This window comes from Oncorhynchus mykiss, chromosome 3 (genome assembly GCF_057628025.1).
Source record: "Oncorhynchus mykiss isolate SJ-2025 chromosome 3, ASM5762802v1, whole genome shotgun sequence".
In the NCBI taxonomy this organism is placed as follows: domain Eukaryota; kingdom Metazoa; phylum Chordata; class Actinopteri; order Salmoniformes; family Salmonidae; genus Oncorhynchus; species Oncorhynchus mykiss.
Genome location: NC_143024.1, coordinates 27,179,395 through 27,192,892, shown reverse-complemented (window position 1 = coordinate 27,192,892; position 13,498 = coordinate 27,179,395). Strand labels below are relative to the sequence as shown.

Sequence of the window (13,498 nt, the reverse complement as noted above, 5' to 3'; positions counted from 1 at the left end):
TGGAGTGAAGCCAAATCCAAACTGACTTCCCTTGACACTTTTTTTGTGGGTGCCAGGACCATTCACAGTTGATCTACACTGATTGGCTATTATTTTATACAAAAGGCTCGCTGGCTTGCCTTGTATTCAATGCTACTGGTGGCATCAATGTCATATTCTTTGGAACCAGACAGCACTATGCAATTTACATATGTTCATCATCATTTGCATCTGAAAGACACTGTTCATGCACCACTTGTTGCCATCCCCACAAAATAACTTGAAACAGAGTTTTACATCAGTCCTGCCTAGGGTTGCATGTAGTGACCAAGGTGGCTCCGATAGACATGGCAGCTCTGTTTCTAGCTCCTAATGCTAAATATGTGTATGCGGCCAATACAATTTGAACGGGAGGGTATATTACTTGTAACTTTCAAAGTTTACCAGTAAACTACCAGCATTTGGGTAATTTAAAGTTAAAAAAAAAAAAAAATTATCACAGGACATAGTGGTACTTCAGATTATCACAGATGTCTAATTATCTCTGGCCCTCTGCATGGCCTTATTTATCACATGTAAAATATGAATTAATCATATAACATGATCCGAAATATAAACCATCAACTTAGAGAATACCATTTGTCTTAATATGAGGATTTCAGCATACACTTTATTTTTTAAACTTGTCTTTAATGTTTTCGCACCCGACTGGTGGCAGTTGTGAAAAGTCAAGTTGGAAGAGTTGCAGAGTTTGAAAATAACGGCATCTTTTAGATTAATGAAACAATTAGGTTATTTTCTAATTAAACATATGGTCCATCCACTAGAAACTCATGGACCCAAATATAGATAAAAAAAAATACTATGAATGCATTGAAAAACATTTTTTAATTGCATATTCAACAACTTACAAAAAAATTGAAGCTGAAATTTAGATTTTATTTTAGGAATAAGGCCTGTTTTTATTTTGAAGCCAGAAGGAGGCTAGTATCAGCTACATTTATGCCTTTACTAGACTATGGGGATATTTTATATACGAATGCTTCCGCTCAGTGTTTGAGATCAATTGACACTCTTTACCATGGCACTTTGAGATTTATTTTAAACTGCAACACCCTTACGCATCACTGCACTTTGTACACCAGGGTTGGCTGGCCTTCTCTAGTCACTCGTAGGCTCAGTCACTAGTATACTTTTATTTACAAAGCCATTTTGGGTTTACTACCTTATTGTTCAGAAATGTGGTGCGTACTCTCTTCGTTCTCTGGACCTTATCCTGCTAACTGTTCCAAATGTCCGAACTGAATTTGGTAAAAGGGCTTTTATGTACTCTGCGCCATCGTCTTTGCACGCCTTACAAAATACTTTTAAACTGGAATTGGTATTTTGTTATACTCTTGTGAAGTCTATGGTTTTTACTAGATTACTTGTAGTTTTTCCATGTTTGTCATTTTTTTAATGACTTGGTGCTGCCTATCTTGGCCAGGACGCTCTTGAAAAATAGATTTTAAATCTCAATGAGACCTTCCTGGTTAAATAAAATAAATAAATATTCAAGTATAACTGACCAAAGTTGGCATAGATTACCTTTTAGTTAACACAATTACAGAATGTTCCAGGAACTTTGTTAAATTACCAGTGGCTTTGCAACCCTAGTTCTGCAGTCTCCCTTTGAGCTCCCTGTCATTTTTGTGTGTAAAATAGTTGTACCCTTCAGAGAATGCCATTTGTTTACATCTTCAATATACACCCCCACAAATATACATCCCTCAAATGCCCAGCTACCATAAACATTCAGAGCATTGTTCACTGCTTATATCAGGGGTAATTTAATATTCAATCATACAAGGACACTTAGGTGTAATTCTTATGAAATATTTAATTTAAAGTTAATGTTCCAATAGGGACAGAAGTTTCCAGCACAGCAAGCTTGTCCTGAAAATAAATAGATACATTTTAAAACAGCTGGTATGACAAACACTTCAAATGATTGCAACTTAAACTGACATTAAAACTCAAGTAGGCAGCATTGAAACAGTCACTAGACTATGAAAACTAACCTTTGTGGATGGTTTCCAAAACCTCCCCAGCTCTTCCTCTAGGGCTGGTCCTTGGTAATCTTCTCTCCACTCGGCAGGCTCCATGTACCCCTGCAGAAATGCTGCCGCTTCGTCCACCAAAGGCATCTGTCCAACCCCCACTCTCTCAACCTTTGACCCTTCTATCCCAGCAACCTGCTCCTTAGCTTTCTTTGACACCTTAGCATTCATGGTGACACTCGACATGTTCCACTGAGCTACCTCCTTAACCGTCACAGTATTCTCCTCAGGTACATGTTCCAAAGTTACACTTGATGTCACTTGGTCTGTGCCAATCTCTTCAGCTGCTACCTCAATCATCTCCTTCTCAGCCCGTTTGTCATCAATCGGCTCCTCCACACTCCCTTCTTTTCTGGCTACCACCCCCTCCTCTCCTAGAACTGTCCCTTCCTGCACCTCCTCTACCTTATTCATAACAGCAACTGACATGTTTTTCTCCTCCTCCCAAGGAGCGACTGCCAAGCTTTTAAACTTCTCCTTCTCCACTCTATAAGTAACTGCCAAGGTCTCCTCCACCCTCTCCTCACCATCTGCCTGTCTCTCCTCAGCCTGAATGGGCAAACTCTTCTCCCTGTCCTCCAACACTCTCCAGGGTTTACTGGTGATCAGGCTTTTCACTGAAGGAGATGTCAAGGCTGGCCCTGGTTACATCAGGCAGAACCACAAGTTACAGATCAACATGCATAGTTTTGAAGAATTAATTTAAGATGAATTAGAGAGAAAAGAGGTGGTCCAGCATTGACTGTTGTATACTTACAAAACTCTGACACTTCACAGACAGAATCACAGCAGGAGCACACAGAGGGAGGGCCATACAGCTCCTCCCACCTAACAAGAAATAACCAGGGGTGTAATCATTAGTCCAAAACATTTTGCAACAAAAACGAGTTTCTATTGGACAAATTCAGGTAGGTCACTCACTGTTTCGTTAGCTTTCTAGTGAATAAACCCCTGGTTAACCAGTGCAAAAAACAATGTAGCATGAAATAACTGAATTACTTATGTTGTCATCAGTGTCCTACACATTGATCATGACCAGTCTATGTAACTTGTGATGTAATTCTTGAGTAAATGATTGTGAGGGACAGTGGTGTAAAGTAAAACATACTTTAAAGTACAACCCTTTTGGGGAGATCTGTACATTACTATTTATATAGATTTATTTTACTAGTTATTCCTAAAGAATAACGTACTTTTTACTCCCATACATGTTCCCTGACACCCAAAAGTACTGGTTACATTTCAAATGCTTAGCAGGACAGAAAACGTTCCAATTCAGACTTATCAAGAGAACTCCCGGTCATCACTACTGTCTCCGATCTTGCAGACTTACTAACACAAATGCTTCGTTTGTAAATGTCTGAGTATTGGTGTGCCCCTGGCTACTCAGAAATACATTTTAAAATAGTGCTGTCTGGTTTGCATATACAAGGAATTTGAGAAGATTTATAGCATTTACTTTTGATACTTAAGTAGATTTCAAATAAAATACTTAGATTAAGTAGTATTTTACTGGGTGACTTACCTTTTAATACTCAAGTAAAAGTATCTTTACTTTTAATCAAGTATGACAATTGTGTACTTTTCCCACCATTGGATATAGAAATACATCTGATTGGTCGAGGTTACTGTTGATATTCCAAAAAGACAGTTTACCTTCCCACTGCTCTATTGTACGTGCAGGACTTGGCGCTCCACTTAGAAGTGGATTTCATGACAGTCATAGTACAGTGCAGGTAGAGATGCTGTGGAACAGAGTATGAGAGATAGATATGTGATACACCCTCCCTTATTCACTGGTGTTGTGGAAACATTTGTGTGCCATACAAGGATATAGCCTAACCTTGGCAGTGATTTGGGGAAACAGGAAAGCATCCACAGTGAAGCGCAGGACATTTGACTCTCTGGAGAAGAACTGGGACTGACTGCCTTTCCGCTTGCTGTCCACCATACATCTAAAAACACATACACGCGGATATACCCACCACTAGAATTGATTGATACAAATGCTATATCTACATCAGTGTGTGAGAATTTAAGTGTGATTACCCAAAGTTGTGAATGACTTCAAGGCGAGGTGTGGCATTTGGGTCATTGGATGTCGTAACAAAGCAGGAATCAACAAACACACTCTCATCTTTGGGGACAAAAGCAGCGTAGGCTTTGAAGTACATTGGCTCCCCAAGCATATAGCCCTCTTCTGATGACAATTGTTCCCATTGCTCTGCATTTGGAGAGAAAGATTTCCCCTCATTCTCTGCCCCTTAAATCAACTTGCAAACTCTTGTAATGGGACATGTTTACTTACCATTGCATGCAGTGAGCCTAAAGATGTGTTTGCCATTCATACTCTTCAAGAGATTGCGGTCATGCACCTCAGGTACATAGCCAACTTTGTAGGAGTAGTGGAATCTGTTAAGGAAATGGATGGTAAAACAGCAAAAACCACTCATCACACAGTAGTAAGACTGAAGTATAAATGCCTACTGTAGACTAGTCTATTGGGCACTATACCGGTTATATATGCACTGAATGGGGAGGTTGAGAGGTATGGCTCTTATCACTGGCCCTTGTGGTTCTGGAGAAAAGCGAAGTGAGCTGGAGTACACCAGCTGGCCATTCATGGTCTGGAAGTCATTAACAGAATAAAAAGAGTACATATTTTAGGGTCAGTTTAAGAGTCTGCTCCTAATGGATAGTGAGGGCAAAATGCATCCCAACACATCTTACCGTTTGAGTACTGCCACAGTCATTCAAGTCATAATGGAAGTAAAAGAAAAGTGGGGTGACCCGGGTGACGGGGCAAGTGCCCAGGAAGAGCATGGAGGCCAGACACCTAAACCTGAGCTGACTTCTGTTGATGCGCACGGAGATCTGGTTGTACCCGCACCACACCTCCACTCCACGCGGATTACGCACGGGAGAGAAGTGGTTGCGCTCTGGACTATTTTGTGGTGGAAACAAGAGGGTGGTGAAGATACTGGGGAAACGTATTTTCCCGACGACTGGTCTGAACAAGTCCCTATCGACGACGGGAACCGCCGAGTGCTGGAACATGGGAAGGAAGTAGTATGGTGGTTCTGACCGCTGGGCACCGATGGCATCGTCTTCCCCTATCCGAGGCCTGATCACCTCACGCACTGGTACATTGCCCAGGAGGTCCCGCTCCGCAAATTGGTAGTCTTGATGCACTTGACCCTCCCATCGGTCAACATTAAAATCAGCTTCCGCTGATACTTGTGTGAATGGAAAGGCAGAACAAATCCATGCAAACAGACAAAACATCCACGCAACTTGCGCCATGTTCAACGTGACCGCAGAAATAAAATAATAAAACTCTGTAGTCCAGAGCGCCTCGTGGACACACTGTTGTTAGCAAACTAGACTGGCCATTTAAAGATGAATGTTGTAGGCGCGTGTTAATTGCGCTCACCTGGTTTTGGCGCAACAATTACGCACTTGGCACACACGGCGACGTTCGTTGCATGTAGGCTACTGAGCGTAGATTATCAATGAATGATTCGATTAATTATATTTGCAATGACATATGAAAACGTATTTTGCATTGCCTACTATGTTACAATGTAAACTTTGAGTATGTAATTCACTTATCTATCCACCAGATGCCAGTATAAACTGTGCTCTCAATTTTACTCAGTGACTTGGGTGAATACAAAACTTGACCTTCACCTGTTATATTCATATTCAATAACTCTCAACTAGGAAGAGCTCAAATGTGTTGATAAACATGAGTCAAACGGTCCTAAATTGGTTCTAATTGCATGTAGTTTTATGGTATAGGTGACCATACTGCCCCCCCCTCACAGAGACAACATGTTGAACTAAACAGCATTTCCATTGACAACGGAATAGATGAATGGAGGATTGTGCCACCGTAAGCTGAGACCAAAGATACAGCTAGGGGTATAGTGTAGGCCATCAGGGTAACAAGAACCTGTCTTTAACACTTCCAGTAGCACCTTTTCACCTTGATAGTAAACCAGCAATCAATGTATCTAGCTGTAATGCTATGTTTACACTCTACTCAGAGCTGCCTGCTACTGTATATGGGCAACAATAAAATATTGTCACAAGACTATCCAAACAATGAGATTGATTCCTAATAAGTTCATTAGTAGCTACACCAACTTTGTGGTTCTTCATGGACATCATCCCCACCACACCCAACACCAGTTACACTCAGGTACAAAAAATGGATGAAATAACTTGAGGTCAAACGCAAATCTCAGATTTATTATGCCATGTCAGTGATCACTTAGCTTGCCACATCAACAGTTTGTCTTTGTGGTAGGCCTGCTACTGTATGCACATTGCTCAGATGAGGGTCTGTCGACTGAAAGCTGAAAAAAGCAGAAAGCTGTGATTTGCATTTGACCTTTGTGTGCAAAAGTATACTCTTTATTCTTATATATCCAACTTTATTCTTACCCAGTTTCCCCCATTCAGGCCCCGCCCAGTGGCTGACTTAAACTAAGTCAGTGTTTTAATACCACCTTTAACTGTTACATTTAGTCAATGCCCAACTTTCACCAGCAGGAAGAAGGCAACCAAACAAAAAACAGAAGAAAACAGGTTCATTTTTACCTTTTCTTTTTCTTGTTAAATAGTAATAAATACATGAGATGCAGTGGTTTATTTTTCCATTTTTTTCTGAAGCAGGAGGGTTAAAAAGTTTATTTTTATTTATTTATCTGTCTGTTTGTTTTCTTTAGCAGCAATCCGAACATGGTTGAAAGTGGAGATAGCAGCCGAGAGAGAAGTAGTTCACTTTTTTTTAACTTGATGGCAAACAGCACTCACAGAGTGTCGTGAAGGAGGGAGGGAAGGGGAGAACAAAAGACAGGAGTAAGAAAAGAGGCCAGAGAAGTCAGAGTCACTGGGGTTGTAGGGGTAAGGAGGGCATGAAAGTGTCCCCTCATATGTATGTACTCCTCCCTCCTGCTATATATTGCCCCCCTCCCTTCCAACAGAAAAATGGGGCAGAGAGGAGAAGAGAGCGAGAGATCGAGACAGAGAGAGTGAGCAAGATTTGGCTTAGCATATCCAGAGTTACTCCAACCCAAAGTGTGTGTTACGTTTCTGTAGTTTACGGTCCAAAACAAAAGTGAGTAAGAAAAGAGAGAGAGAAAGAGGGTGAAAGATTCTGGTTAGATGTTGAAGTAGAAGGCAGACTATTTTTTTTTTTTTAAACAACAGGGAAGCATTTTGGTTTTCCTTGTGGCAAAATGTTTTGTTGTTTTTTTGTTCTTCTTGAATCACTTCCTCCTTTTGTGAAGAAGTTCTGTTCCCCCTCTCCTCTTGAAAGCGTCTCACTTCGTCAAATGTTTCAGCCTCCTCATCGTATAGTTTCTCACTGTGTGGTGACTATGGTTTTTGTCATTTGCTTCATTTTATTTCTATGATCTGTTTCATAGTTTCAGATATATAAGCCAGTGTCAAGCGAGAGAAGAAAAAAAATGTAACAAAAGTGTGTGTGTGTTTCGGGGGTGAGATATACTGAACTGAAAAACAAACTAAAAAGACCCTAGTTTGTTTGTTTCTCTGTGTATGCGCAAGTGTTTTCTGTCCATCAGCAAATAAAACTAAACCTGTATAAATTAAAATAAAAATGAATAAATAAACCACCTCTCAATTTAGCGCTCTTCCGATCTCCCCACTTACCCTCCTCCCCATGTAGTGATGTTTAATAAATAAAACATGTACAATTAAACCTAGACTTCAGAAAATCTAAACAAAAACAAAGAAAAAAAATAGGAATTTAAAAATAGCATAAGGGTACCCAGCATAAGGGTACTCTCTCGTGCCTCCCTCTTCTTAACCAACAATTACCACTTTTCAAACCATTCATTTACCTTTGCGGTCTTCATTCCAAAAAACAACCCAAACAACAAAAATCTCGCTGCAAACCTTTCCTTAAATCACATAAAATCAAATAATATAATAATAATAACAATAAAAACAAACTTATCTGAAACTTTCCATTCCAACTACTGAGCCCCGTTTCTTTCCTTCAACAAAAGAAAAACAAAGAAACTGAAAAAAGGATAAAAATGGTTTCAAAGCCTTCCCTCTCTTACTCTCCCTCTCTTACTCTCCCTCCCTTACTCTCCCTCCCTTACTCTCCCTCTCACTCTCCCTCTCTTACTCTCCCTCTCTTACTCTCCCTCTCCCTCTCCCCCTCTCTTACTCTCCCTCTCCCTCTCCCTCTCTCACTCTCCCTCTCCCCCACTCTCCCTCTCTTACTTTCCCTCTCTTACTCTCCCTCCCTCCCTCACTCTCCTTCTCTCCCTCTCCCCCTCTCTTACTCTCCCTCTCTCCCTCTCCCCCTCTCTTACTCTCCCTCTCTTACTCTCCCTCTCCCACTCTCCCTCTCTTACTCTCCCTCTCTTACTCTCCCTCTCTTACTCTCCCTCTCCCACTCTCCCTCTCTTACTCTCCCACTCTCCCTCGACCTTCTCCCATGCAAAACAAAACAAAACTCCTGTGATATTTCACAAGTTTGTCTCTGTAACTGTATGTGTGGCCGTATTTGTTCCAAACTCAAGAGTGTATACTGTGTATGTATGCATGTTGAAATTGTAATGTTGTCGTTGTTAAAATTGTATGGCTTTTGGAATTTGTTCAAGATTTATCAAGAGTTGGCCGTGTTCTGACCACCGCCTCCTCCACTGCCGCACACACCCATCATGGTGGACTCCTCAGAGTCCGGCCTCCCCCCACCGCCCCCTACTCCCCTGGGTGGGGGCCCCCCGGTGAGCATCCCGCCCCCGACCACGCTACCCTGGGGAGGGTTGTTATTGTTGTTACTTCCCGGGTAGCATGGGGGGATGTATCCAAGCCCGGAGGCAGCGACCAAGCTGTCCTGAGAGGCTGGGGGCTGAGCCAACTGTTGCTGGGAGCCGGCGGGGGGCGGCTGGGGGGCCATGACCGTCCTAGTCCGAAAGGCAGAGAGGCCCAGGTGGAGGTTGGAGGAGCCGTACTGGCTGGAGTCCAAGCTGGATGGGGGCGGCATGATGGAAGACTGACCCAGATGGTGGTGGTGTGTGAGGCTGAGCTCGATGCTGTCCGGCATCTGTGGGGAGGAGATGGGCATCAGGGGCTGGCCCTGCTGGCCCTGTGAAGCCTGGCCCTGGGGCTGGTTCCCCTGCCCAGTCTGCCGCAGGCCCCGCCCATTGCCGTGGTGACCGCCGTAGATGGGGTGCGGGTGGTGGGGTTCCATCATGCCCCCGACGCCGCCGCCTCCCAGGAAGTGGCGTGAGTGCTGGGTGGCCGCCGGCTTGTGCAGCAGCAGCTGGGGGTATGGGGGGTCGCCAACGCTACTGCCGCTGTTGGACAGGGGACCCATGCCCCCCTCTCCACCCGGCCAGAGGCGCAGCTGCTGCTGAGATGGAGCCTTGGCGGTGGGGGGGGGGAAGAGAGGTCATCGTTAGAAACAGAGAATGCACAATCTACAGTATATCATGTATAGAGGAAGAACATGTTGTTCCATGTGATGAGATCTGAGACATCAGAGTGAGGTCAGGTTTAAACCTCTGCTCACCTGTGGACTCTGCATCTCGTAGTCTGAGTGAGTAACTGCACTGTTGTAGTACCGGTTACTATACCGGTAATTCCGGTTGTCATTGGAAGAACCGCTAGATCCACCTGGACAGGGGGAGTAGGGGAAGAGAGAGGGAGTAGGGGAAGAGAGAGGGAGTAGGGGAAGAGAGAGTAAGGGAGGGAAGGAAGAGTAGGGGAGGGAGAGTAAGGGAGGGAAGGAAGAGTAGGGGAAGAGAGAGGGAGTAGGGGAGGAGAGGGGAAGGAGAGGGAGAGTAGGGGAGGGAGAGTAAGGGAGGGGAGGAGGAGAGGGAGAGTAGGGGAAGAGAGAGGGAGGGAGTAGGGGAAGAGAGAGGGAGGAAGTAGGGGAAGAGAGGGAGTAGGGGAGGAGAGGGGAAGGAGAGGGAGAGTAGGGGAGGGAGAGTAAGGGAGGGGAGGAGAGGGAGAGTAAGGGAGGGGAGGAGAGGGAGAGTAAGGGAGAGGAGGAGAGGGAAAGTAGGGGAGGAGAGGGAGAGTAGGGGAGGAGAGGGAGAGTAGGGGAGGAGAGGGAGAGTAGGGGAGGGGAAGTGAGAGTAGGGGGAGAGGGGAAGGAGAGGGAGATTAGGGGAGGGGAGGGAGAGTAGGGGAGGGAGAGTAGGGGAGGAGAGGGAGAGTAGGGGAGGAGAGGGAGAGTAGGGGAAGAGAGAGGGAGAGTAGGGGAAGAGAGAGGGAGTAAGGGAAGAGAGAGGGAGTAGGGGAAGAGAGAGGGAGTAGGGGAAGAGAGAGGGAGTAGGGGAAGAGAGAGGGAGTAGGGGAAGAGTAGGGGAGGAGAGGGGAAGGAGAGGGAGAGTAGGGGAGGAGAGGGAGAATAGGGGAGGAGAGGGAGAGTTGGGGAGGGGAGGGAGAGTAGAGGAGGAGAGGGAGAGTAGAGGAGGAGAGGGAGAGTAGAGGAGGAGAGGGAGAGTAGGGAGAGGGGGAGTAAGGGAGGAGAGGGGGAAAAGACACTCGGTCGGTCAGAATACACAATAGTTTTGTTACGTCAACATACTGACAGTCCATCACTGCTGGGACCATAACCTGTTGCTGGGCTGCTGAACATGGTGCTGTAGCTAAGATGACTAGCTGTTGCCATGGTGAATGGGAGCTGTAGCTGTGGCAGAGGAAAGGCCGCTGAGGCTGAGCTGTTGCTATGGTGACGGTGTGCTGCAGGCTGTAGGGACTGAGCTGCGGCTGAAGTGACTAGGAGCTTGTTTCTACGGAGACTGTGTAGCTGTTGAGAGAGTGAGGGGCTGTAGGGGCTGGCTGAGATGTAACATTGAACCACCATCACTATGACGCAGTAGACTGCAGTGTTCCCCCGAAGACTATGTAGGTGGGAGGGATCTCCCAGACAAGATCCTTTACAGTACTGTACTAACCAACACGGTTTCAATGGACTTTCAATAGCTCTCAATCTAAGGAATCTTGGTGTTTTTTACAAACATAGGGGATAATTATCTGGGGGAAATATGGGATCAAATAAGCTGCCCATGTTTAGTTTGCTCTTTTGAGGTTTGACCTCTGCAGATGTTTCCCCATGCAGTGGACTGTGACTTATGGTAAGGGTATACTGTATACTAACTGCTGTGTCCCGTACCGGAGCTGGAGACGGAGCTGGTGGTGGAGGTGGAGTGGCTGTGGTCCATGGCCGGGCTGGTGGAGGTGGAACTGCTGGTGTTAGTGCCCTCGTCCGTCGTCTTCTTGAAGAAGTTGTGCTGCAGCGCATAGAAGGGCGTGATGCGTGTCTTGGGGTCGTAGTCCAGCATGCGCAGGATCAGGTCCTTGAACTTCAGGTAATCGCAGGGAGCGTGCCCCTGCTCTCCGCCCCGCCTCCCGCCAGGACCCCCGGTCTCCACCCCCAGGATCTCATGGAGCCGCCGCGTCGCAGGAGGCTTGTACTCCTGAATAGGGAGATAGAGGGAGTGAGAGAAGGGGGAGAATGGAGAATATGGATGCGGGGAGGTGCAGAGAAACACTGTTGAATTCTCATTTTCTTCTAGGTAGTTTTAGCGACTTAGTTATTATTATGGTTGAATTTCACACATGCAAGCATGCATGTTGTTATGACGGTGAAATGGTTGATGGTCAGTAGAATGCATATTATGAATGGATAGACTCACTATTAGGTCTACTTTATTTACATAACACCAAGCCAGTGATGAGAAGCTGTAATGAATGAGACCAACATGTATCCTTACATGCTCTCCGGTCTAAAGACCATCAGCTCCTAGTCCTAAAACTAACAATAAGTTGTCTTATCCTGCACTATATCATTCACTTAACTCCTAATCGTCTAGTGAAAATACATGCCAACACCCATAGGTGTAAACCCGTGCTCACACACCCACACAGGTGTGCCTGCCTCTGGGGTGAGATGGCTGATCCCCCACCATCTCCAATCCCTTTTGGACAAAGTTAATTAACCTCTGATCCAAACTTTTCTCCCCCTCTTTCTCTCACCTCCAACGTAACCCAGGCCTCTCCCTTTGTTCAACCTCCAACCTCTATCTTATTAAGGGCTATGTAATGCTTCTGATACACACAGAATAATGGAACGATAAGGACCTTTCTAGACAATTAGAGAAAGCTTATGTGACGAGGGGTTTTACGGTTTAGATGATGATGACTGGAGGAAGATGCTGAGGACTCAGATCTCCTTCCTAAGAATTGGGAGTTTAGGTTAGAAATGAGAAAAGGGAGAAAATACCTATTCTGCACAAACTACTTTCCAATATCAAGCTAACCCTCCTCCCCTTCCTTTTCCACCTCGGTTTTCTACCCATCTCTCTTTCTCTATCTACGGGTGAATGGTTAATACAAGTAGGCTCGTTGAGAATTTGCCTCTAACCACTGACACTTGGTTCAAATATCTTTCAATCCCCCTAGCAGTTAAGTTTAGGCTTGGGGGTAAGAGCAAGGTAATCTGATTCAAAATCTGTGGTGTGACCGGGGAACTTGAACCTACTGCGTTGTGAGTGACAGGAGGGATGTGGTTCGGAGATGAGATGAGAAGATTAAGTAAGAGCAGAGTTTTACTCACGGAGGCCGAGGGGTAAAGTACCTTCTTTATGTCCTTGTTCTTCTTGACGGTCCACAGACCGTCGGACAGCTTGTCAAAGTACTTCCGTGCTTTGGGAGCCTGATCCAGCATGTGGTTGGGAGGGACCCCCAGCACCTCCACTATCTTATTCATCTGATCCACCTGGAGAGAGAGAAACAACAGGACAGGTCAGGGACAGATTCGGCATCGACACCCAATGCTGTGTGTGTTCTCACAGCCTACCTCGTTGGAGCCGCTGAAGAGGGGTTCTCCTGTGTGCATCTCCACCAGGATGCAGCCCAGGGACCACATGTCAATGGCCAGGTCGTAGGGCATGCCCAGCAACACCTCTGGAGATCTGTAGAAGCGACTCTGGATGTACTGGTAGATCTGTGGTGGAGGAGAGGACGGAGGGACAGAATGAGGTGATATAAGAAACAAAAATAGGTTGAAAAAAAAAGAAGAGAGAGACGAGGGGAGAAAATGTGATGAGAAAAGATAGAGGTATTAGCTCCAGTATGTTGGTTACAGCAGAACAGAGCTGTGGCCCTTTAATAACATTTCTAATCTAAATTAGAGCACACTCACTGGTGGAGGGAGACAGGATGGTGGTGGAAGTGGTGCAGTGACACCGTTTATCCACACGGGGCAGGCCAAACTGAGTAGAAATATCTAAACTGGGTGCAGCAGAGCCGCTGGGATTCTATACTTGAGCACTGTAGTGAGGCCCATTTCCTCATCTTCCCAAGAGTCCTCAAAGACGTGCTGTGAATGCCAGTTCTTATTCAACCTGGCAACGGCCTCC

The 13,498-nt window shown here is 45.3% G+C and overlaps 2 protein-coding genes across 9 annotated transcripts in view; both read right to left on the bottom strand.

The window, feature by feature from the left end:
* Window positions 1-1,792: 1,792 nt before the first annotated feature.
* Window positions 1,793-6,865, bottom strand: zp3d.1 (zona pellucida glycoprotein 3d tandem duplicate 1). The gene is made up of 9 exons (XM_021592725.3): window positions 4,809-6,865; window positions 4,593-4,705; window positions 4,387-4,490; window positions 4,128-4,302; window positions 3,922-4,033; window positions 3,735-3,823; window positions 2,836-2,906; window positions 2,040-2,719; window positions 1,793-1,914 (listed from the first exon to the last, which is right to left on the bottom strand). Exons 1-9 carry the CDS (start codon window positions 5,379-5,381, stop codon window positions 1,858-1,860), a joined length of 1,974 nt encoding a protein of 657 aa, XP_021448400.3. The 5' UTR covers window positions 5,382-6,865; the 3' UTR covers window positions 1,793-1,857.
* LOC110503805 (dual specificity tyrosine-phosphorylation-regulated kinase 1B) overlaps window positions 6,497-13,498 on the bottom strand; it is a 79,885-nt gene continuing 72,883 nt past the window's right edge. For 2 of the 8 annotated variants that reach the window (XM_036970397.2, XM_036970377.2), the window contains exons 7-11: window positions 12,937-13,083; window positions 12,694-12,855; window positions 11,236-11,554; window positions 9,640-9,743; window positions 6,497-9,492 (exon numbers count right to left, since the gene is read on the bottom strand). In XM_036970397.2, coding sequence (XP_036826292.1) covers window positions 8,731-9,492; window positions 9,640-9,743; window positions 11,236-11,554; window positions 12,694-12,855; window positions 12,937-13,083 — 1,494 coding nt within the window. In that variant the 3' untranslated portion in view covers window positions 6,497-8,730. The remainder of the gene's footprint in view (window positions 9,493-9,639; window positions 9,744-11,235; window positions 11,555-12,693; window positions 12,856-12,936; window positions 13,084-13,498) is intronic. The other 6 variants (XM_090226961.1, XM_036970383.2, XM_090226962.1 and 3 more) reach the window with 4 other exon arrangements.